Source organism: Rhincodon typus, chromosome 17, assembly GCF_021869965.1.
Source record: "Rhincodon typus isolate 14 chromosome 17, sRhiTyp1.1, whole genome shotgun sequence".
In the NCBI taxonomy this organism is placed as follows: Eukaryota; Metazoa; Chordata; class Chondrichthyes; order Orectolobiformes; family Rhincodontidae; genus Rhincodon; species Rhincodon typus.
In genome coordinates this window covers 54217795-54240890 of record NC_063348.1, presented here as the reverse complement: position 1 = coordinate 54240890, position 23096 = coordinate 54217795, and the positions used below count along the sequence as shown (strand labels likewise).

At 39.7% G+C, this 23096-nt stretch overlaps 1 protein-coding gene across 1 annotated transcript in view; it reads left to right on the top strand.

The window, feature by feature from the left end:
• LOC109935159 (vesicular glutamate transporter 2) overlaps window positions 1-23096 on the top strand; it is a 51112-nt gene that overhangs the window by 18088 nt on the left and 9928 nt on the right. The window contains exons 4-9 of the mRNA XM_020533832.2: window positions 7984-8098; window positions 8800-8887; window positions 9000-9086; window positions 11900-12042; window positions 16335-16484; window positions 20549-20681. Of these exons, the coding sequence (XP_020389421.2) occupies window positions 7984-8098; window positions 8800-8887; window positions 9000-9086; window positions 11900-12042; window positions 16335-16484; window positions 20549-20681 (716 nt within the window). The remainder of the gene's footprint in view (window positions 1-7983; window positions 8099-8799; window positions 8888-8999; window positions 9087-11899; window positions 12043-16334; window positions 16485-20548; window positions 20682-23096) is intronic.

Genomic DNA, 23096 nt, shown 5'->3' with positions numbered 1-23096 from the left:
AGTTGCACCACTCTCTGGGTGGGAAAATGTTCTCATCTCAGTCCTAAATGGCCCACTCCATATCTTTAGACCCTGACCCCTGGTTCTGGATTGCTTAATATTTGGGAACATCCTATCTGTCCAGGCCTGTTAGAATTTTATACATGTCTATGAGATCGCCACCCCCGCCACCCATCCCCCATTCTTCTAAACCCCAATGAATATAGTCCTAGCCAGTTTCCTTGGGGAAACTTGCAGCTGGTGGCGTTCTCATGTATCTGTTGCCCTTGTCCTTCCAGGTGGTAGAAGGTGCTGGTTTGGAAGGTCCTGTTGAATGAGTCTTGGTGAGTTGTTGCAGTGCAACTTGTCAATGATACATATTGCTGCCATGTGCACCTTTGGTGATGGGTAAATGTTTAGGGGGGTGGATTGGGCACAAGTCTTCAACACTGAAGCTAGGATGTAGTCAGGGCCCATAGCCTGTATAATATCCAACAACCTAGAAGTTTCTTGATGTCACATAGAGTTGTCTGAAGATTAGTAACTTTGATGAAGAAAGCTCAAGAGAAAGCCAAAATAGATCATTCACTTGCATTATTTACTTGACTAACACAAAAACAATGACAGAGGGGCTTTAAAGATTTCGAATTTTTGTATAGATTGGCACAAGAAGTCTCTCTAATTCAGAAAGACAGCGAATTTGCCCAGTGTGTTCAGAAAGGTTTGCTGCAATAATATTTACTCGACTAGCAAAGACAATTAGATTTCATAGTAGGTTTATTTAATACCTGAATAGTTAATAAATATTTGCTTAATAATTTAAAAGATATATTCATGGGATGCAAGCAATGCTGGCATTGTCCTGGAACTGAATGATTTGTTAGACCATTTCAGAGGGCAGTTAAGAGTCAATCAGAGTTCTGAGGAAGGGTCACCGGATCCGAAACATTAGCTCTGATTTCTCTCCACAAATTCTGCCGGACCTGCTGAGCTTTTCTATCAATTTCTGTTTTAGTTTCTGATTTCCAGCATCAGCAGTTCCTTTGGTTTTTATGCGAGAGTCAATCTCATATTGAGTCTGGAGCCCCATGTGGGTCAGACTGGGTAAGGGTGGCAGATGTCCATCACTGAAGGACAATAGTGAACCAGATGGGTTTATACAAGAATTGACATTGGTCACCAATAAGGTAGATTTGGATTTTTATTGAATTCAGAATTTGCCATCTGCAGCAATGGGATTAAAACTCACGTCTTCATAACCTGGGCTTCTGATGTACTAGTTCAGTGACATTACTGCTTACAAGTTCAATGAGGTGTTCGAAAGATAAATTGAGTAAGGTTAATTTTAATGTGATGGAACAACATCTGTATAAACTGCTGCTGCTCTTATGGTAACCAGCACATTTACAGAAAATTAGTGGGAGATGTTTAAAAATGATTTTAAGTTGTGCAGAGCCTGTTCATTTCCCTATGGAGCCAGATCCCTACTTTCCAAAGTTAAAAGAAATGCCATGGATGAATAATAAGTTAAAGGACAGCAATAATGTAAAAGAAAAATGAACACACAAAATTTTTTTAAAAAATCAATGCAGTTCCTGGAACCAGGAAGAGATACACGAAATACAAAAAGTGACAACATTACAAATCAAAACTTGCAAAGAATATCAAAATCAACATGGTTCATATTCATCTTTTAACATTCAGGAAAAATGGATGAGGCGGAGAAATATGGTTCCTTTAAACTGACTATCATTATATAATGAAAATAAGGAAATGGCAGACATGTTGAATAATTAATCTCTGTTGGTATTTACACAAGAAGAAGATGATAAATGTTGGACTGCCCAAAGTTGCAACTATTGAGTCGCAAAACTACAGTGTAGTTGCAGAGATACTAGGAACTGCAGATGCTGGAGAATCTGAGATAACAAGATGTAGAGCTGGATGAACACAGCAGGCCGAGCAGTATCATAGGAGTAGGAAGGCTGACGTTTTGGGCCTAGGCCCTTCATCAGAAATGGGGGAGGGGAAGGGGGTTCTGAAATAAATAGGGAGAGAGGGGGAGGCGGACAGAAGATGGATAGAGGAGAAGATAGGTGGAGAGGAAACAGACAGGTCAAAGAGGCGGGGATGGAGCCAGTAAAGGTGAGTGTAGGTGGGGAGTTAGGGAGGGGATAGGTCAGTCCAGGGAGGATGGACAGGTCAAGGGGGCGGGATGAGGTTAGTAGGTAGGAGATGGGGGTGTGGCTTGAGCTGGGAGGAGGGGCTAGGTGGGAGGAAGAACAGGTTAGAGAGGTGGGGACGAGCTGGGCTGGATTTGGGATGCAGTTGGGGGAGGGGAGATTTTGAAGCTTGTGAAATCCATATTGATACCATTGGGCTGCAGGGTTCCCAAGCGGAATATGAGTTGCTGTTCCTGCAACCTTCGGGTGGCGTCATTGTGGCACTGCAGGAGGCCCAGGATGGACATGTCGTCTGAGGAATGGGAGGGGGAGTTGAAATGGTTCACGATTGGGAGGTGCAGTTATTTATTACGAACCGAGTGTAGGTGTTCTGCAAAGCGGTCCCCGAGCCTCCGCTTGGTTTCCCCGATGTAGAGGAGGCCACAACGGGTACAGCGGATGGCACAGAATGTGACCATATAGCCTATTTTCTTCCCTACCCATTCTATCCAACCCCCTCATTATTTTGCATGCCTCACTTAAGTCATCCTTCAGATTCCTCTGGTCTAAGTAACACAACATTTCAATTTTTTCTGCAGCTTTCAAATCCTGGCAACATTATTACAAATCTCCTCTGTAAAGTCACTGCAGTAATTATGTCCTTTCTGTTATGCAGTGACTAGGACCATGCACAAAATGCCAACTGTGTCCTAATTAGTGTCTTAAATAGTTTAAATGTTACCTCACCCAAAGAATGAAAGCTTCCCATGCACCTTCTTTATCACCTTATCTATCTGGTCTGGCACCTTCACAGACCTGTGGACCTGCTCTCCAAGGTATCTGACTTCCTCTACACTCTAAATATCCTTCAGTATATTATGCATTCCTTTACATTATTTGTCCTTCCCAAATGCATAACCGTATACTTCCCCAAATTGGATTCCATTTGCAGCTTTTCTGTCCACTCAACTAAATAATTGATGTCATCCTGTAGTCAACACCTACCCCTTGTATTATCAACAAGATGGATCTGCAAATTTCCCAATCATGCCCTTCCACATTTCAGTCTAAATCTTTAATATGTACACAAACAGCTGTGGTGTACTGAGCCCTGTGCAACACCACCGGAAACCACTTTCCATTACAAAAGCATCAGTCGTCCCTTACCCATTGTTTACAGCCAATTTTGGACCCAACTTGCTGCATTCTCCTGTATCCTATGGGCTTTAATTTTTCCAACCAGTCTGCCTTGTGAGACCTTGTCAAATGCATTACTAAAATTAATGTAGACAATATTATATCTAATCATTCTTCCTTGCAATTTGAATGAGGTAATTTTTTTTATTCAGGCCAGGCCAGCATTTATTGCCCACCCCAAATTGCCTAGAGGCCAGTTAAGGGCCAAGCACATAGTTGTGGGTCTGGAGTCACATGTAGGCCAGACCAGTTAAGGATGGCAGTTTACTTTCCTAAAGGACATTAGTGAACCAAATTAATTTTCTTGACAATTTACATCGGATTTGTGATCATCGGTAAATGATTATTTTCAGATTTTTTTTGTTCAATTCAAATTTCACCGTCTGCCATGGCAGGATTCAAACCTGGGTCCCAGAACATTACCTAGGTCTCTGAATTATCACTCCAGCAATAATTTCACTAGGCCATCATTTCCTTCAACATTCCTCTCACTGCCTTAGTAAGACTCAACATAGCCTTAACAAAACCATGCTTACGACCACAGATTAATCCATGCCTGTCCAAATAACGGTTAATCTTATCTCCCAGTATTGAGTCTCATAATTTTTCCACCATGGAGGTTAAGCTGACTGGTTTATGATTATTTGCTGTATCCTTTGCAGTCTTTATGAAGAATGGTACAACATTCACAGACGTGCAATTGTCTGCTAACTCGCTTATATCTAGTAAGAACTGAAAAATGATTGTCAGAGTGCTCATAATTTCCTGCCTGGCTTCCTTTAACATCCTAGGATGAAATTCATCTGGCCTTAGTGATTTATCCACTTTCAAGAAGGTCAGACCTTCAGTACTTCCCTTCTCATTATGTTTACTTCATCCAGTATTCCACATTCCTTCCCTTCAACTAGAATGTTTGAATAATCCCTTTCCTTTGTGAAGACAGAGATAAGATATTCATGAGAACCTTGTCCACATCATCCATGTCCATACATGAGTTATGTGGGGATGAAGGGGGGTGGGGTGGTGGGTGGATGGGATCTGATTAAAACTGACAGAATACTGAGATGCCTGGATACAATGGATGTGGAGAACAATAGGAGAGACTAAGACCTGAGGGCTAAGACAGGAGGGATTTTTTAAGTCGGGAGTGATGGATCTGTGGAACTCATTGCTGTGGAGGCTAGGTCTTTGAGAATTAAGACAAAGATTGATAGGTCTTGATGAGTAAGGGAATCAAGGATTACCGGGAGAAGGCAGGAAACTAGAGTTGAGAAACAAAGGAGCCATGATTGAATGGTAGACCAGACTCGTGGGACGAATAGTCTACTTCTGCTCCTATATCTTATGATCTATGGTCTTATAGGCCTATCTTTTCTTAGCCATCCTCTTGATATTGATTTAAAATAAAACATCTTTTAATTTTCCTTAATCTTTCTGACCAATATTTTTTCCTTACCCTCTTTTCACTTTCCTAATTTCCTTTATTTACTTCTGCCCTATGCTTTCTATACTCATCCAAATTTCCTAAAATATTACATTTTTAGATTGTCATAAGCTCTATTTTTCCATATTTTCTTCCCCTGTATATGTCTGGATAATTAAGGGGCTCTGGTTTCGTTAATACTATCTTTTTTTCTCTTTGGGAATTGAGTCAGGAACTCACTAAAATTAATGTAAACAAAATAACACCATTGAAGGAAATGATGGCATTCAAGATTGGTAGGTTCCCAGGTCCAAATCAATCATGATTTCATTGATTGCCAGAATAGACTCAAAGGGTTAAATACTTTCTCTGCTTCTATGTCAAGATGATTTTCATCCAACGTTTTAAAGGAAATTCTTGAGAAAATTATGGATGCCTTAACTGTAATCTTTCAAGGATGTCTTGAATCACAAAACCTGACCATATGCTTTCACTATTTAAGAAGGTAAATGAGGAAAAAATAAAGACCAGTTGGTCTAACATTTGTTGACTGGAGTTTGCTTGAGTCTATGATTCGGCATGATATGAATAAACACTCTGAAACACTTAAAAAATTTGCAGCTGATCAGAGAGGCCATCATGGATGAGTAAAGGGTTGTTGTCAGTCCCTCAAAATAAGAATACCATCTGACAGACTTATTGATTTATACAGGGTTTGTTGTGCCTGACAAGCTTGATTGGATTTTTGTTTGAAGAGATGAGTAATATAGTTGACGGAAGAATCCTTGTGGATGTCATTATGGTAGAGTTCTAGTAGCATTTGGTAAAAAATTGTTAGCTAAGGTCAAGGCTCATGAAATCTGAGGCAAATTATGAAGCTTGTTTTGAACTTCATTGACTGAGTTTCAGGTCTCAGAAAATAGAGGTATTGGGCAGCTACATAGATTAGTAGAATGCAAAAAGTGCTGTCCTGCGGACATCCGTGTTGGAACATCATCTATTCATAACATGTATTGACAACTTAGTTAATGGGATTATATTCAACACATTCAAGTTTATTAATGGCAAAAAGACAGATGGCATTGTACTTAATATAGACCAGCACTTACAATTACAAAGAGATACTGATAGAGTCAGTAAATGGGCAGACTATAGAAAATTAAATCCAATCTAGGCAATATAAAATCATTCACATTACATGCAAAAAGTGTACAATGGAGTACTTTCAAAAAACATAAAAGCTAAAAAAAGTGGAGGTCCAAAGAGGCTTTTGAACCCATGATCAATCATGAGTATGATCAACCATTTGGAGATGGATTGTAAGGCACAGGAGGTGCTAAAATTGAGGTGGAATGTGTGTTGGGATGGAGGTTCAACATGTTCTTTCCAGTATAGCAATGTGTGAATGGCAAGAATGGCAATGGCTTTAGTTGCCTGCCATCTGGAGACAATTAAAGCTAATTAATTGGTCCATTGTCAGCCATTTTATGACCCATTTGGGATTTGGTCAAAGTCAGAATGGCTGCTATCACACAGCAAATCAGCTAGATTCCTAGGAGTGGCCCCTCAGTAGCTTCCTGACTTCCTTGTTGAGAGGGGAAGCTTTTTTATAGAGGCCTGTGGCCCAGAGTCACTCTCCAATGGCTGCTCCTGGGGCTTCAATAGCCAGCGGACCTTCACCCCCTAATCACTTGGACTGTCCGTCTCGCTCACGTATATCGATATCTTCTTCTGCTGGATCTATCAGGATGTCTTAACATGGTGGTTTCCTCCATGCATACCCATGGCACTGCTAAGGCCACCGAGTTGCTGATCCTCAGATCAAATTATTATCCCAGAGAGACAGGCCACCATCCTTAATGGGTTGGCCTATCATGTTTGGCTTCTTAAGTGACTAACATTGGAAAATGTCCATCTCAGTCCTATTGTTCGCCTTGATGAGTGCATGGCTGATATTTTGGAGTAAAAGCCATGCTTCAACTATACAGAACCTCAACCCTTTAGGTTACTGGACTTGAAAGGTTAACACTGCTTTCTCTCCATAGATGCTGGCCAGACCTGCTGAGTATCTCCAGTAATTTCTGTTTCTGTTTGCTGCTGGCTCAGAGGCAGGGACACTACCATGTGCCACAAGAGCCCTCCTTAGATAGATAGGTCTTGGAGGGAGACCAATGTGAATTCACCAGAATAATACTTGGACTCCAAGGGATGAATTAAAGGTATATTACATAAACACAGATTGTGTTCCTGAAATTCAAACAAATAATTTGATACTTTTTTTCAAAAACCTTAAAAGCAACAATAAAAGTAGGTTACAAGGAACTTTTTCTGCTGTTAGGGAGGCTAGGACTAAGAATGATATTGCAAAATTAGTTCCAAACCATACTGGAGTATAATTACAAATCACTTCTAAATGTAATTATGGTAGAAACTTGGAATGTTCTTCCACATTGTAAACTGATTCTAGATCAATTATTGATTTTAAATCTGATATTCATAGAGTTTTGTTAACCACAGGAATTAGGAAATGTCTATGAGGTTATAGAGTGAGGTCACAATTCAGTGAGATCATGTTAAATGGCACAGCAAGTTCAAGGGGCTAACTTATCTCGTCCTAGTTCTATTAATGTGGCAGCATTAAAACATTGGATGAAAGGAACAACTGGATAAAATCACAACCTGATACTCAATTTAAAATTCTATGATCCAATTACATTATTGTAATTCTCAGACTGCATTAAGTGCTATACAAATCAAATCAATCTTATGTGATCTGAAAAGCTGTATTATGCAAGAAACTAGTAAAGCTAAAGAAATGTTAATTTATAAAGTATTGTAAATGTAATTCCAGCTGCTTCAGGTACTGTTGGGTAGGTGTTTTTTTTTACTTCACTCATGGGCATTGCTGACTGCCCAGCATTTATTATCTGTCCCTGTTGGTGGGCTGCCTTTTTGAAGCTGTGCAGTTTCAATTAACCACTGAAGGCTTTAAAAATTTGTTACTACAATTCAGGGAATAACAACAAAGTTATTCGTATCAGAACATTAATGTTCACAAACTAATATACAAATTGTTTATGAAAATATTAATTGTGTAGATACTCAAAATAACTAAACAAAATACCTTAGGCACTGTGTCTCAGAAACTAATATTGGAAATCATTAAAGAATATTTGTGAGGAAAATGTGTCTAATAAGAATATTTCTTCTACTCTGTTTCAGAGTATTTGGTGCTGCCATCTTTCTCACCTCAACTCTCAATATGCTCATCCCATCTGCAGCTAAAGTGCACTATGGTTTTGTGATATTCGTCAGGATCCTGCAGGGACTGGTAGAGGTATGTTTAACTCTCCAAGGGTACAGGAGCAGCACCAATTAATTCACAGAATCCCGCAGAGTGCCTGTAATACAATGTAGTAAGCTCTGAAAGAAACTGTGTTTGCCTTTGACATTCTGCAGCTCGTCCATTATGCTTTTGTCCATTTAAACTGATAAAAAGCTGCACTCCCATAATACACTGAACTATGTATAAATGTTAGCTGACCTGTTATGCATTTCAACCTTTGCTATTTTCATTCCAAACAGTTTTAATCTTTCTTGCTGTTATTTATACTGCTGAAATGATAATGTCTTACTCCAGCTTATACATTACTAATTAGTTTCCTATTAGTAATTGGAAACTAATAGCTGTAACTGCATGCCGAAATTTTAATTAGCATTACAATTCGATTGGTTTTGTGGAATATTTTGAATGTATGCAGATGTCTGGTTTCTCAGATTCATTTTTACAAAAGGGTTGAAGGTAACTTTGAGATATCACTAAGTGATTGCATCGAAGTACAGTATAATAGGAACCGAACTACAAGATACAATCACCCCTCTCTAAAAAGTCTGTAATGCTGTTTTCGCTATTTTGACTGCATTAGTACTTTTAAAAGAATAAGCATGTTGGTTTTTGCTAAGTTGACTGTTAGAAAAATTACAGAGCTGTCTGACACTTTCACTCTGTGTAAAGACATAATTGATGTGTGTTTGCAGGGAGTCACATACCCAGCCTGCCATGGCATTTGGAGTAAGTGGGCTCCACCATTGGAGAGAAGCAGACTGGCAACCACTTCATTTTGTGGTAATTAACTCTTTTTTCCTGTAAGTTTTTTTTTAAAAGGATAAAAAGTTTGAAGAACAATCTTTGAATGGGATCTTACTTGCATATTGATTTCACTCTGATTTTCTCGCAGGTTCATATGCCGGAGCAGTTGTTGCTATGCCTCTAGCTGGGATTTTAGTACAATACACTGGATGGCCCTCTGTGTTCTATGTGTACGGTAAGTTCTATATCCCAATGAAGTGGGTGGTTGTCAGTCAATTTGCTTCAAATACAACAAGCTTCAGCATACAAAAGAGCTCTTATTTCTTTTATTAACTTCTGGATTTATGGTTATTAATACAAATATTGGGAGTTAGTGGTTTTGTTTTAATGTTACTTGACTAAGAATTTAGAAGCCCAGGCTAATGTTCTAGGGATGTGAGTTTGAATCCCACCATGTCAGAATTTCAAATTCTATAAACATCTGGAAATAAAAGCTAACCTAACGGGACCATATAACCATTGGAAATGTTCTAAAAATCCAACTCTTTCACAAGTGATCTTTAAGGAAAAGAAAACTGCTGTCCTTACCTGGTCTGCCCTACCTGTGACTCCAGATGCACAGCAATGTGGTTGACCCTGATCCACCCTGTGAATTAGCTGAGGAAGGCCATCAATAAAAGGTCAGTTAGGGTTGGGCAAGAAGCAGCAGCTTTGCCAGTGATGCCTACATCCCAGAGAAACTTTTTAAAACAGACATCTCGACTTGCAATGACAACTTGCAATATAACTCACCAGTCTCAGAATGTCATTTGTTGCAGAAAAGTTTCTGTATCATTTATAAAGTGTTGGTGTTTAGAAATATAATAATAGAGATCATTTCATGACTATATTTTTAAAAATTGGTAAAGTATATGAGATATCCAACTTTATTAATAGAGTAAGAGGACATGAATGTTCTACTAAACCTCCATTGGTTAAGTTTCAACTGGAGTAATGTGATAGAAGCTCACCTGAGATGATAGCACAAAATGGACTATATCATCTTCTTAAGTCACCAACTTAGAATTCAGTACAATTGCAACTTAATGGAATTGAATATTGGATGGGTGGCTAATTCCATACTGCCATGATTTCTACCCCTTTATGTTCAATAATGGGCACCACACCTTTGGAAAGAGCAGAATGATGCCAAGGTTAAGGAACTAGATGTCTGTGGGAACACTGAAATGGAGAAGGTTTGGAGAAAATTTTCTTGGATGTGTTTTAAAAGAAGATATGTTCTGATGAAGTGAATATGGAGAAAGTGTTTTTCCTCGTTGGTGGATCAGCAATTGGAGGACATAAATGTAAGATAATGACCAAATGAGCCAGAGGTGAGATGAGCAAGTTTTACGATCTGGAACACACTGATGAAATGATGGCGGCTGCAGATTCAATACAAAATTACAAAAGGCAATTTGCCACTAATGGGAAAAGAGAAAACATCATGGCTAATGGAGAAGAGTGAAGGGGAAGGTTTCATTGAGTACCTTTTAAAAGAGGCAGCAGTGACACAATGGATTAATGGTCCCTTTCTTTATTGTAAAGTTCTTTGATTTGAGGTTTTATTGTAGAATGTAAAAGTGCCAATATAGTTAATATTGTCAAACTGGTTCTTCAAACTGGATGAGAACTCTAATTATTCCTCACTAAAATAGTGTCAGAAAAAAATGGATGCCTGACCAGCAAGAAAAGTTGTTTTCTAGCATAGAAACAAAGAACTGTGGACGGTGGAAATCTGAAACAAAAAGGGAAGGCATTGGCAAAAGTCAACAGGTCTGGCAGCAACTACAGAGAGAAATAGAGATAACATTTCAAATCCATTCATCTTTTATCAGAATTTACAAAAACATGGAACTTGAAATATTGACTCTATTTTTGTCTGTACAGATGCTGTTAAACCTGTTGAGTTTCTCCAGCACTTTATAGTTTAGTTACTTTCTGGGAGTAAGTTGAAAGTCTCTCCCATGGTCTTTGAAATATTGTTCAAGCTTAAGAAAACACAGCATGTGAATCTCAAGTCATGGACATCGCCCTTAAAATGTAGTTACTTTTAATTGAAAATTGTGAATATCAGACACGGTGGCTCGGTGGTTAGCACTGCTGCCTCACAATGCCAGTGGCGCGGATTTGATTCCACCCTCGGGTGACTGTCTGTGTGGAGTCTGCACGTTCTCCCCGTGTCTGTGTGGGTTCCCTCCTGTGTCCTCCCACAGTCCAAAGATGTGCAGGCCAGGTGGATTGGCCATGCTAAATTGCCCTTCGTGTTCAGGATGTGTAGATTAAGTGGGTTATAGGGGGGGTCTGGGTGGGATACTCTGAGGGTCAGTGTGGATTTGTTGGGCCAAAGGGACTATTTCTACACTGTATGGATTATTTTGAGGGCAATTATACAACATACTAGCAATGGATGATCGCTCCACCACCAATGTAGATTCAGAAAATTATTGTCGAGAAGTTGTTGAGTAGAGTAGATCTTACACATAAGAATGTTCAGTACAAAAAAAAACAAATATTTTAGATAAACGAGTGAAAGAAAATATCTAGGGTATATTTTGAAGTTGAGTCAGTGGAAAATGAGTATTTTTTCCAGCAAGACACTGCCTTAAAGATGTGGCAACTATTTGATATTCTGAGCCTTTTCCCACTATCCATGATTTTTCAATGTGCTCTCACATTGTGTGAGATACCTAGCTAAATGTGTGAGGATTAAGATAATGTATCACATGCCCTATTCTCTTAAGATGTTAAATCTACTGTTCCCTTTTTTGATATTGATAGCACAACAGTGTACTTTTGGCAATTGTTTGCATACATTTCAGATGCCCAACAGGCATATTGTCTTTCCATGTTTGCAGATGTTAATGATTTATATGCAATGTTGTAACTGAAAGCAAGATATTAAATAACTAGCAATTGATCTGTTGTAGAACAACAACATTTTGTGCAACAACATTTAACTTCTGATTATACAGAATTTCATATTTCTTGCTTTTCCTCTTGAATTAGGATCTCTTGGAATAGTGTGGTATATGTTCTGGATTCTGGTATCCTATGAAAGCCCTGCAGCACATCCAACTATCACAGATGAGGAACGCACTTACATTGAAGAAAGCATTGGAGAAAGTGCCAAACTTATTGGAGGAATAGATGTATGAATATTTTTATACATTTGGGAATGTTAAATTAGTTAAACACAAATACAACTGTAAAAACTCAAATATATGCACAAAAGCTCTGTTTGTGCATAATTACCTTGATTAAATTTTCTCCATCCGGGCACCCCAGGGTGGATGATTTTGGGCACAATTTTGTCCTGAATCATGCCTATGTTGGAACTGTACATCATTTGCTTGCAACATGTATACTCTTTCTTAACTTAAGCACTGAGCTTTATAATTAGAAACATAGAAACGTCGAAAATAAGTGTAGGAGTAGGCCGTTTGTCCTTTTGAGGCCTGCATGTAGCTGCAACAAGAAACAGCCTCCATTGAAGTTTTCTCACTCTTCATTAATGTTAAATCAGTGACTTCAAATGTGTTCTTTTAGCCCAAGATGTAGCATTGACAATCAGGAGAAATACAGAAGAAAAATATAGAGGCAATTACAAAGATTTTTAGGGATTGTGCCTTGACATTTGGTGGAGTTGATGTGTCTGCAATCCAAGCAATGATGCAGGTTGATGCTTTGGCTGATGATAGGATTGTTGGCTTGAAATGGAAATTGTGGCTGAAATTATCTGTTTGAAACGAGTGCTGACATTCAGGACTTGTTTTTGCCTGGTGGTACAGAAAGCACAGTGAAAGCACTGTCTTATTCACGTTCGGTATGGCTGCTTCAAAAAGGTGGGCTTTCAAGATATCACTTGACATTGAGAAGGTCAGAATAGGAACATGCAGTGAAAAATTTGAAGGACAATTAGGTGGTGATGCCAAAGACATGTTTTCTGGCAAAGGAAACAGAAACAGGAGGAAACAAAGGCCTAATCTCTATCTGATTTGTGATAGGCTTTGAATGGATGCAATCATGTTACAATTGATCTGGATATCCAGATAATGGTTCAGGTAGTACAACATTGAAGGCGGGACATTTGACACATAAGCTCCAGAAAAACAGAGAAGAATTAACCTCAGGTGAAACTTTAAAAATGGCAGCTGCACTTGAAGCATTGGATAAACAATTTCAGAGCAAGAAACGTAGTCTCATCTTTACCATCAGCAGCAGAGGAGAAGTTAACCAAGTGGAGCCATGGAGTCCAGGTACATGTAACTGTACACAGCAGAAGTTATTTCAGATGTGACAACTTTGGGTATCATGGAAGAGGTGTCTACTGCCCTGCCTTGGAAGGATATGTACAAATTATGTGGTCAAATACCATTTTGCCAAGAAGTATAGAAACCAAGCTGAATAAAGAGGTTACCTGGAAAGTTAGTAAAGGAAAGAAATGAAAGTAGCACAACTGTGAGATGTTTTGAAGAAGGTGCAGCTAGCGAGGACAAGAATAGCCAATAATAATTATGTGCTTTCCATTAATGGGACCAACGAGGAGAACACTCCAGTCATCATTGATGGTGCTGATGTGAATGTTCTTGTCAATTCAGAAAGTGACAGGATCTCCTGGACAGAGCTTTGTGGGATTAAATGAAGACAAAGAGAATCAAGTGCACATCTCAAAAATATGTCGAAATAGTCCACCATTACCTAAATAAAAACCTACTTTAAATGGTTTGGATGCTTTTCTGAAGATATGAGAGCTAAAGACTGTAATAGAGGGGCAGAATTTCTAATGATTTATGAGAATGGTGAGTCTCTTTTGAGTAGAGCAACAGTCCAAGTCTTGGGTGTCCTACACATCAGATTGATTATAAATGTTGTGCTAGGTCTATGTAAAGCATAGAGAGGTGTTTGGATCAATGTTTCAAGGAACTGGGAAATTCCAACACTGACAAGTGAGATTAATCATTGGTGAGAACATAAAGTCTCTATCGTAGCCTTCTGTACACAGAACACCTTTTAGCTTGAGAGGAAAGTGAGACAAAAATCAAGGAGGTATCAATGACCAAGACATCATGGAGTCAGTTGGAGAACCAGCACCCTGTCTAAGTTAAATAGTGATATCAGACTCATCCATGATAGGTGGAAGAAGCAATAGTGAGGGAGAATGTCACTCAGTTCCCTCTGTGGGTGAAGTATTTGTCAACAGGCAAGGTATTCTCTAAATTAAACTGGGGGGCATGCCAACATTCAGGGAAGGTGGCAGCATTTGTTCCTCATTGAAGACTTTACAGACACAAGAGATTGCTTTTTGCCTTCCATTCAGCACCAGAGATTTACCAACACAATATCCGTACGGTGATACCAAGAACCTCAGGAGCAGCCATTACCTCAGATGGCATCATTATTCAGGGCGCCAATAAAGAAGAGCCTGATGAGAGATGAGGGTTATCAATGGCTATATTATATCAGCGGGAATTACAGTAAATGCAGATAAATAGTTGTTGTGCATGACAGAACTAATATTGATGGGCTACAAAATGGCAAGAACAGAATTGTTCCAGCCAAAGTCAAAATGCAGGCAATAGCAGAGGCATATAAATGCCAGCAAATTCAGAGAGGATCGAACATACAGGTCTTCTCTAGAGAAGAAAGCTGAATCATTTGTGGTAGATCCTGCTACACTCAGAGCAATGACAACTCAGGAGATTGAAATAGGATCAAACAATGACCTGGAGTTGGATGACATCAGACAGGGAGTCTGAGCTGGAAACTTGGAGAATTGCCCATTTGAGTGTTATTACTGTATAAGAATATAATGCAACTCAATTTTTACAGGTCACTGTAATTCTACCATTTCAGAAAGTGCCATTGTGAAAGTACTAGGGCTTTCCTTTAGTAGTTGCAATTTAAGCTGCACAAGAACAAAATCAAATTTGTGACCATGTCTTCACACGTCAAAGAGCAATCCATTTAAACAATCAGATCCTACAGTAGATATTTAATTGGCCAATGCAATGTCTTTCTTTGGAAGACAAATAAAAAGTTATAGCTGAAAGGCTCCTGTGATGCAGTAATAGTGTCCCTACCTCTAAGCTAGGAGGCCTGCTCCAGAGGTGTATACTAACATCTCTGAACAGGTTGATTAGAAATTATCTGAAAAGTTACAACTCTAGAGTGAAATGCAACAAATGTCATATTATTCCCAGTGAACACTATTTCTTTATACAGGCAATCCTTTGTTTGATTTACCATTGAGCAGGTAAATTACTCACCACAGAGCCATCTAGGTTCTTCCTGAAGTAACTTGGAAATAATAGAACTTTAGAACAGTTAAAATAGAAATAATTTATTGTTGATACTTCCTTACTTAAAGCTATGTTGTAAGAGAAGACTAAATAATAATTTAAATAGTTAAGTTCTAAGCTTTAAACAAGATTAAATCTTTGTGTAAATTGGATGCTGATCACTTGACACCTCCACTAACCAACATATATTTAACACAGAAACATAGAAACATAGAAGATAGGAACAGGAGGAGGCCATTCAGCCCTTCGAGCCTGCTCTGCTATTCTTCACGATCATGGTTGATCGTCCAATTCAATAGCGTAATCCTGCTTTCTCCCCGTAACCTTTGATCCCATTCACCCCAAGTGCTATATCGAGTCGCCTCTTGAATACATTCAATATTTTGGCATCAACTACTTCCTGTGATAATGAATTCCACAGGCTCACCACTCTTTGTTTGAAGAAATGTCTCCTCATCTTCATCCTAAATGGTCTACCCCGAATCCTCATACTGTGACCCCTGGTTCTGGACACACCCACCGTCGGGAACATCCTCCCTGCATCTACCCTGTCCAGTCCTGTTAGAATTTTATAAGTCTCTATGAGATCCCCCCTCATTCGTCTGAACTTAAGCAAAAATAATCCCAACCTAGTCAATCTTTCCTCATACGTCAGTCCCGCCATCCCCGGAATCAGCCTGGTAAACCTTCGTTGCACTCCCTCGAGAGCAAGAGCATCATTCCTCAGAAAAGGAGACCAAAACTGCACACAATATTCTAGGTGTGGCCTCACCAAGGCCCTGTATGACTGCAACAACATATCCCTGCTCCTGTACTCAAAACCTCTCACAATGAAGGCCAACATACCATTAGCCTTCTTTGCCACCCGCTGCACCTGCATGCTTATCTTCAGTGACTGGTGCACAAGGATGCTCAGATCCAGTTAAGGTCTTCATCTGCAAACTATTTGCATGGTTGCTAGGTTTAGAGAGGGCACTGGATTTGGAGAAGGCACTGGGTTTGTTTTTTTTCTCTTCAGGGGTGGTAGTTCTGAAACTTTCTAAAGAAGAATCACACTAAATGGATTATGATTTCTAAATGGTCTTGATGTAATAAAATCAACAGACACTTCAATTTAATTCTGTTTGTATCTTATTTTATAGAAATACAAAACACCATGGAGAAAGTTCTTTACCTCTATGCCCGTCTATGCAATAATTGTGGCGAATTTCTGTAGAAGCTGGACTTTCTATTTGCTGCTGATTAGCCAACCTGCCTACTTTGAAGAAGTGTTTGGATTTGAAATCAGCAAGGTATCCTTCATTTCAAATGGCTGTATTGAGAGCAGGATAGACTATTAGTCCTGTTCAGTTTTATACAATCATTTTAGAGAGCTGTGGGTGTGGAGTCACATGTAGGTCAGATCTGGTAAGGATGGCAGATTTCTTTCCGTGAAGAATATTAATGAACCAGATGGGTTTTTAAAATCAATTGGTAGTGGCTACATTAAATTAGCTTTTTATTCCAGATCCCTATTGAATTCAAATTCAGGATGATGAGTGGCTTGGAGGGGATTTGAGGGTGGTGGTATTCCCATGTATCCACTGCCCTTGTCCTTCTAGATGGGAGTGATTGTGGGGTTGGGAGGTGCTGTCTAAGGATCTTTGGTGAATTTCTGCAGTGCATCTTATAGATAGTACGCACTGCTGCTACTGAGCGTCGGTGGGTACGGCTCCAATTAAGCTTTGTCCTGGATGGTGTTGAATCTCTTGAGTGCTACCGGAGCTGGAGCACTCATCCAGGCTAGTGATGAGTACTCCACCGTACTCCTCGTTTGTGCATTGTAGATAGTGGACAAGCTTTGGGGAGTCAGGAGGAAGTTACTTGCTGTAGTAGTTGTAGCCTCTGACCTGCTCTTGTGGCCACTGTGTTTATGTGGTGAGTCCAGTTGAGTTTCTGGTCAGTGGTAAACACCAGTGGGGCGTTCATTGATGGTAACGCCATGTACTTCCGAATGGACATGTAAGATCCCATGGTACAATGCAAAGAAGTGCACCATGGGTTACTCCCCCAGTGTGCTGGCCACTATTTGTCCCTCAGGCATCATTCTTAAAACATTATTGTCTCATCAATGTTTTGGGGCCCTGCTACTTGCAATTTGTCTTCTGTGCATCATGACATCGTCCCAGTGTCTGCATTTCAAAAGTGCTTCATTTGGTCTGTCATGATTTACTTTTTTATTAGATTTATTATTGTCATGTGTACCTAAGTACAGTGAAAAGCAATGTTTTGTGTGCAGTACAGGCAGATCATACCATACAAAGTGTATTAGGGTAACAGAACAGGATGAGGAATACCAATTTACAGCTACAAGCAAGGTGCACAAAAAAGCAAGATCAACATTAGATTTGAAATTTGAGAGGTCCATTCAGCAGTCTAATAATAGCGGGGAAGAAGCTGTTCTTGAACCTGTTGGTACATGTGTTTAAGCTTTTGTATTTTCTGCCTGACGGAAGAGGTTGGAAGAGAGTTCATGAAGGGCGATAGATAATTGCAACATCTGTCTTTATCTAAAATACATTACTTAGTCTGAACCCAGGAAATCAGGGTTAGAATAAAATAAAATCAAAACACTGTGGAGCTAAAGGTAGAATATGGAACTGGCCACTGGAATTACAATTTTGCAAAAATCCCACTGGAATTCCACCAAGACTGAAAATCCTAGCTAAAAGTAGAGGGCAGACACTGTTTAACGAGGTCAAAAATTATACAATGCCAGGTTATAGTCCAACAGGTTTATTTGAAAACACAAGTTTTTGGAGCGTTGCTGCTTCCTCAGGTATAGTGAGATGATTTTTCTATGATTCCATATTTTTAAAACAGGTTTTCATTCATTTGTCATCTGATGCCTCCTTATTTCAAATTCATAACTGCTATCAATTTGAATGTGAAGTGTTAGTTCTTCACATGAAACACTTAACTTACTGCCTCCTTGTTTGGTTAATCTCATATTAATGAGTATAAGAGATGAGGTCTGAATATGGTTTTTGAACACTTCTCAGCTTAGTATTCAGGTATGAATATATTGTTGAAAGTTTAATAGATATGCAAGCCTTACAGGAAAGCAATTGCAAGTAAAAAGCTCTGTGGTACATAATTAGAATTAGAGGAATGGAGCTGAGCTGAGGTTTTTTTATATTTCAAGTTTGCAATTGCATGGCTTCTGTTTTTCAGTTCTGCCACCCCTCAAATGAACACACACATTCTTAGCTTAGTCTAACTATTCAACACATCAATGGAGGTATTATGTTAATTCCACTGTGCTCATAATCCACAGGCCCAGCTAGTTCCCTCTGGATATGAGTTCAAAACTGCTGAGGTGGGAATTCTACTTTAATTGATCATTCCAAAGTTAAAAGTTAATTGTAGGGAAACTGTGGGGCATATTTTTAAGGTGAGAGGAGAAAGATTTAAAATGGACCTGAGGGGCAACCTTTTTACACTGAGAGTTTGGTTCGTATGTGGAATGAATTTCCAGAGAAAGTGGTGGATATAGGTACAGTTACAACATTTAAAAGACATTTGGATAAGTTTATGAATAGGAAAGGTTTGGAGGGATATGGGCCAAGCGCAGGCAGGTGGGACTAGTTTAATCTGGGAACATGGCTGGCATGGACTGATTGGACCAAAGGGTCTGTTTCCATACTGTATGACTCTATGACTTTATAACAGAGCAGACAAAGGTGTTATATTAATGCCACTGTGCTCATAATCCACAGGCAGAGCTAATTCCCTCAGCATATGGGTTCAAACCTGCTGTGGTGGGAATTTTAATGTAATTAATAATTCCAAAATCAAAAGTTAATTGTACTAACCAGGACAACTGTCATTAAAACCCCAAATATTTCACTAATACTCTTCAGGGATGCTATGGCCTGCTCGTGATTCCAGATCTATCAAAAACTCTCTAAACAGTGCTCTGAAGTGACTGAGCAATCCAATTAATGCAAGGGCAATTAGAGATGGATCCAAATACTGTCTTGGTCAGTGATGCCTTCATCCCATAGAACAATAATAGACAGAAGTCTTCAGTAGTTTCATGCTTTGCATGCAGCAAAGCTAATACTCTTTAGGGTTCATTTACCTTTTTTTCTACAGCAGTTTAGAAACAGCTGCTTTTCCTTACTTTTACAAGTTAATTTTCTTTGAACTCTCCTATTGTTCTTTTACCTTACATTATTTTACCAAGACTTATTGAGATTCTACTGAAAACTGCATGTAGTTTAAACAAAGATTTTCTGCATATTCACTTCTGATAGCCTTCTGGTGAAACAAAAACAGAAATTGCTGGTAAAACTCAACAGGTCTGATTGCATCCATTGGAAGAAAGCAGAGCTAATTAATGAATTCAGTGACCCTTCAGCAGAACTGATAGCAGCTGGGAAAATTTGGTATTTGTGCTGAAGCCAAAGTTGGGGGAGGAGGAGGGGGAGAGAGGTGAGCAGTTCAGTTGAAATGGAACCCATAGAGAGAGAGATAGAGAGAGAGATAGAGAGAGAGAGAGAGAGAGAGAGGGATATGAAAGGGGTAGGTAAACAAGTAGATTGCGAATGGTGAGCCAGCACAGAAGAGAAACTGAATAAGTGACAATGAGAGTTAAGGATAGCAGAGAGTGGGTGGTCTGTGCTGAAAGCAAACCATGCAATGTGATAACAGGCAGAGAGTGGGTGAAAATGCGTGTTCTAAAAGCACAGTCATAACCTCCTTGCGATCTCTGAACTATTTTGGACTTGACATCTGCTGGTGTCTCCTGAGCTGCCTAGTCAGAGAGAAGTTTCCAGTAATTCATACTTGTCTCTGTCCGTTTACAAAAGTGGACAAACAATATTAAATTATGAGAAACATTAGGTTTGTACCCCCTTGAGCTGAGAAAATTGAGGAGTAGTGTAACGGAGACCTTTAAAAAGAAGAAGGCACGAGACAAGATGGATACAAAAGAAGCATTCCCCCGATGCTGGAATCCAAAATAATTTGATGTAATGTTAAATTTAGAGGTGGACAATTTAGGAATAAATTTGAGAGAAAAGGTTTTCACATAAAGTCTCATAGGAATCTGGGACTCTTTCTTTCGGAGAGGCAGGCTGGATTCATTGAATAAGAACCAAAGAACTGCGGATGCTGCAAATCAGGAACAAAAACAGAAGTTGCTGGAAAAGCTCAGCAGGTCAGTCAGAACCCTCTGAGGAAAGGTCACTGGATCTGAAACGTTAACTCTGATTTTTTTCTTCACAGATGCTGCCAGACCTGCTGAGCTTTTCCAGCAACATCTGTTTTTGAACAGTACTCCCTGGTGACTTTAACTATTTTATCATTCCAGGTGGGCATTCTATCAGCTTTGCCCCATCTTGTCATGACCATTGTGGTACCCATTGGTGGACAGATTGCTGATCACCTCAGAAGCAAGAGGATACTTTCAACCACAAATGTCAGGAAGATAATGAACTGTGGAGGTATGTCTCTTTTTTGGGGGGGCACGCGGTGGTGTTGAGATGTTGCTTAAAAATTTCTAAACTTATTCCATTAAAACTACACCTACCATAGAGTACACATAGTATGAGTACACATAGTATTTGGAACATATGGTACTTCATACTTGACACTTTTGCATAGTTCATCCAACAACAGCAACTTAGCTTTATCTAACACATGTCATGACACTGAATCACAGAAGCACATAATAGATCAGATGACTGAAAGCTTAGTTGAGGACTGTCTGAAAGGAGAAGCAAGATAAAGAGGTTTGGGAGGCATATTCCAGAGCCTGGGGCCTAGGCAGCTGAAGTCACGGCCACTCGTAGTGGAATGGTTAAAATTGGAGACACTCAGATTTAGAGGTCAGATTTATAGCTGTGCAGATATCATGGAGGAATGTGGAGCCAGAGAAGATTACAGTGGTGTGGAGGGTGTGGGGAGGTCATGCAGTAATTTGAAAATAATGAGAATTTTAAAATCAGGTGACGGGGAATGGCAATTGGTATGAGTTAAGGGGCAGGCAACAAAAATTTGGGTGGCATCAATGAAGCTATAATGTGGGATACCAGCCATTGGGGTATTCAATTGCAGAAGCAATAATGGCAGGAATGAACGTTACAGCAGCAAGTGAACGGCGACTAAAGCAAAATTGGGAGATGGTATGGAATTTGGAATAGGTGTCTTACTATTGGCAGAAAAGAAAGGCCATTGGTTCATCCTAGCACTGGGGAGGTGATGGCCCAGTGGTATTATCGTTGGCTTGTTAACCCAGAGACCCAGATAGCATTCTGGGGACTGGCTTCGAATCCCGCCATAGCAGATAGTGGGATTTGAATTCAGTAAAATATCTGGAATTAAGAATCTAATGATGACCATGAATCCATTGTCGATTGTTGGGGAAAAACCCAAATGCTTCAGTAATGTCCTTTAGGGAAGAAAACATCCTTACCTGGTCTGGCCTACATGTGACTCCAGAACCACAACAATGTGGTTGACACTGAACTGCCCTCTGGGCAATTAGGGATGATCAATAAATGTTGCCGAGCCAGTGATGCCCCCCATCCTGTGAATGAATAAAGAATATGTGACACTAACATTTTGAATTGACTGACTTAATCACATAAGGTCTCTAATTATGTTTTCTAACCAACCTGCTCAAAAATGTTATCAGTTGGATGCTATAGCCCAGGCTTATTTGTCAAGAAGTTACCATTGTACCATCAGAATCTCTATTTCACTATTCAGATAGTTTCCAATCAGTTTGTTCAGAGATGTCACTACACACCTTTTCAGCAGATGAGATTTGAATCCAGGTCGTCTGGCTCAGACATAAGGACACTCCCACTGTGCCACAAGAGCTCTCAGCAACTCTCTTCTTCTGAACTCCTCTAATTATGACCTCCAGTATATTCCTAATTTTAATCCCTCCATTGTTGACAGCATTGCCTTCATTTGCCTTGATTGTGGAGTACCCTCGCTGCACCTCACTTTACTCCTTTAAACATAGAAACATAGAAGATAGGAGCAGCAGTAGGTCATTTGACCCCTCAAATCTACTCCACAATTCAATATGATCATGGCTGATCATCGATCTTAATACCCTAATCCCACCCTCTTCTCATATCCTTGATCCCTGTAGCTACAAGAGCTATATCTACTTCCTTGTTGCAAGCACATGATGTTCTGGCCTGAACCATTTTCTGTGGTACTGAATTCCACAAGCTTGCCACTCTCTGAGTGAAGAAACTTCTCCTCATCTCTGTCCTTAAAAATTTAACTGTTCTCCTTAAACTACTTCCCCTCATTCTGGACTCTCCCATAATCAAGAACTTCCTTCCTGCATCTAACTTGTGTGGCCTTATTGGAATTTAACAGATTTTTATGAGATTCCCCTCATTCTTCTAAAGTCCAGTGAATACAATCCTAACCGACTCAACCTCTCCTCATACGTCGGTCTTGTCATCCCAGGAATCAATGTGGTAAACCTCTGCTGCACTCACTCTATGGCAAGAACATCCTTCCTCAGATAAGGAGACCAAAACTGCACACAGTATTCCAGATGTGGTCTCTCAAAGCCCTGTATAATTGCAGCAAGACATCCTTGTTCCCGTACTTGAATCCTCTCATTATGAAGGCCAACATACAGTTTTGCCTCTTTTACTGCCTGCTACATCTGCACACTTAATTTCAATGACTGTGCATGAGGACAACCAGATCTCCTTGAAATTCAACAAACAAAAACAGAAGTTGCTGGAAAAGCTCAGCAGGTCTGACGGCATCCATGAAGAAAAAATCAGAGTTAACGTTTCGGGTCCGGTGACCCTTCCTCAGAACAGGAAGGGTGTTCCGGACCCGAAACTTTAACTCTGTTTTCTCCTCCACAGATGCTGCCA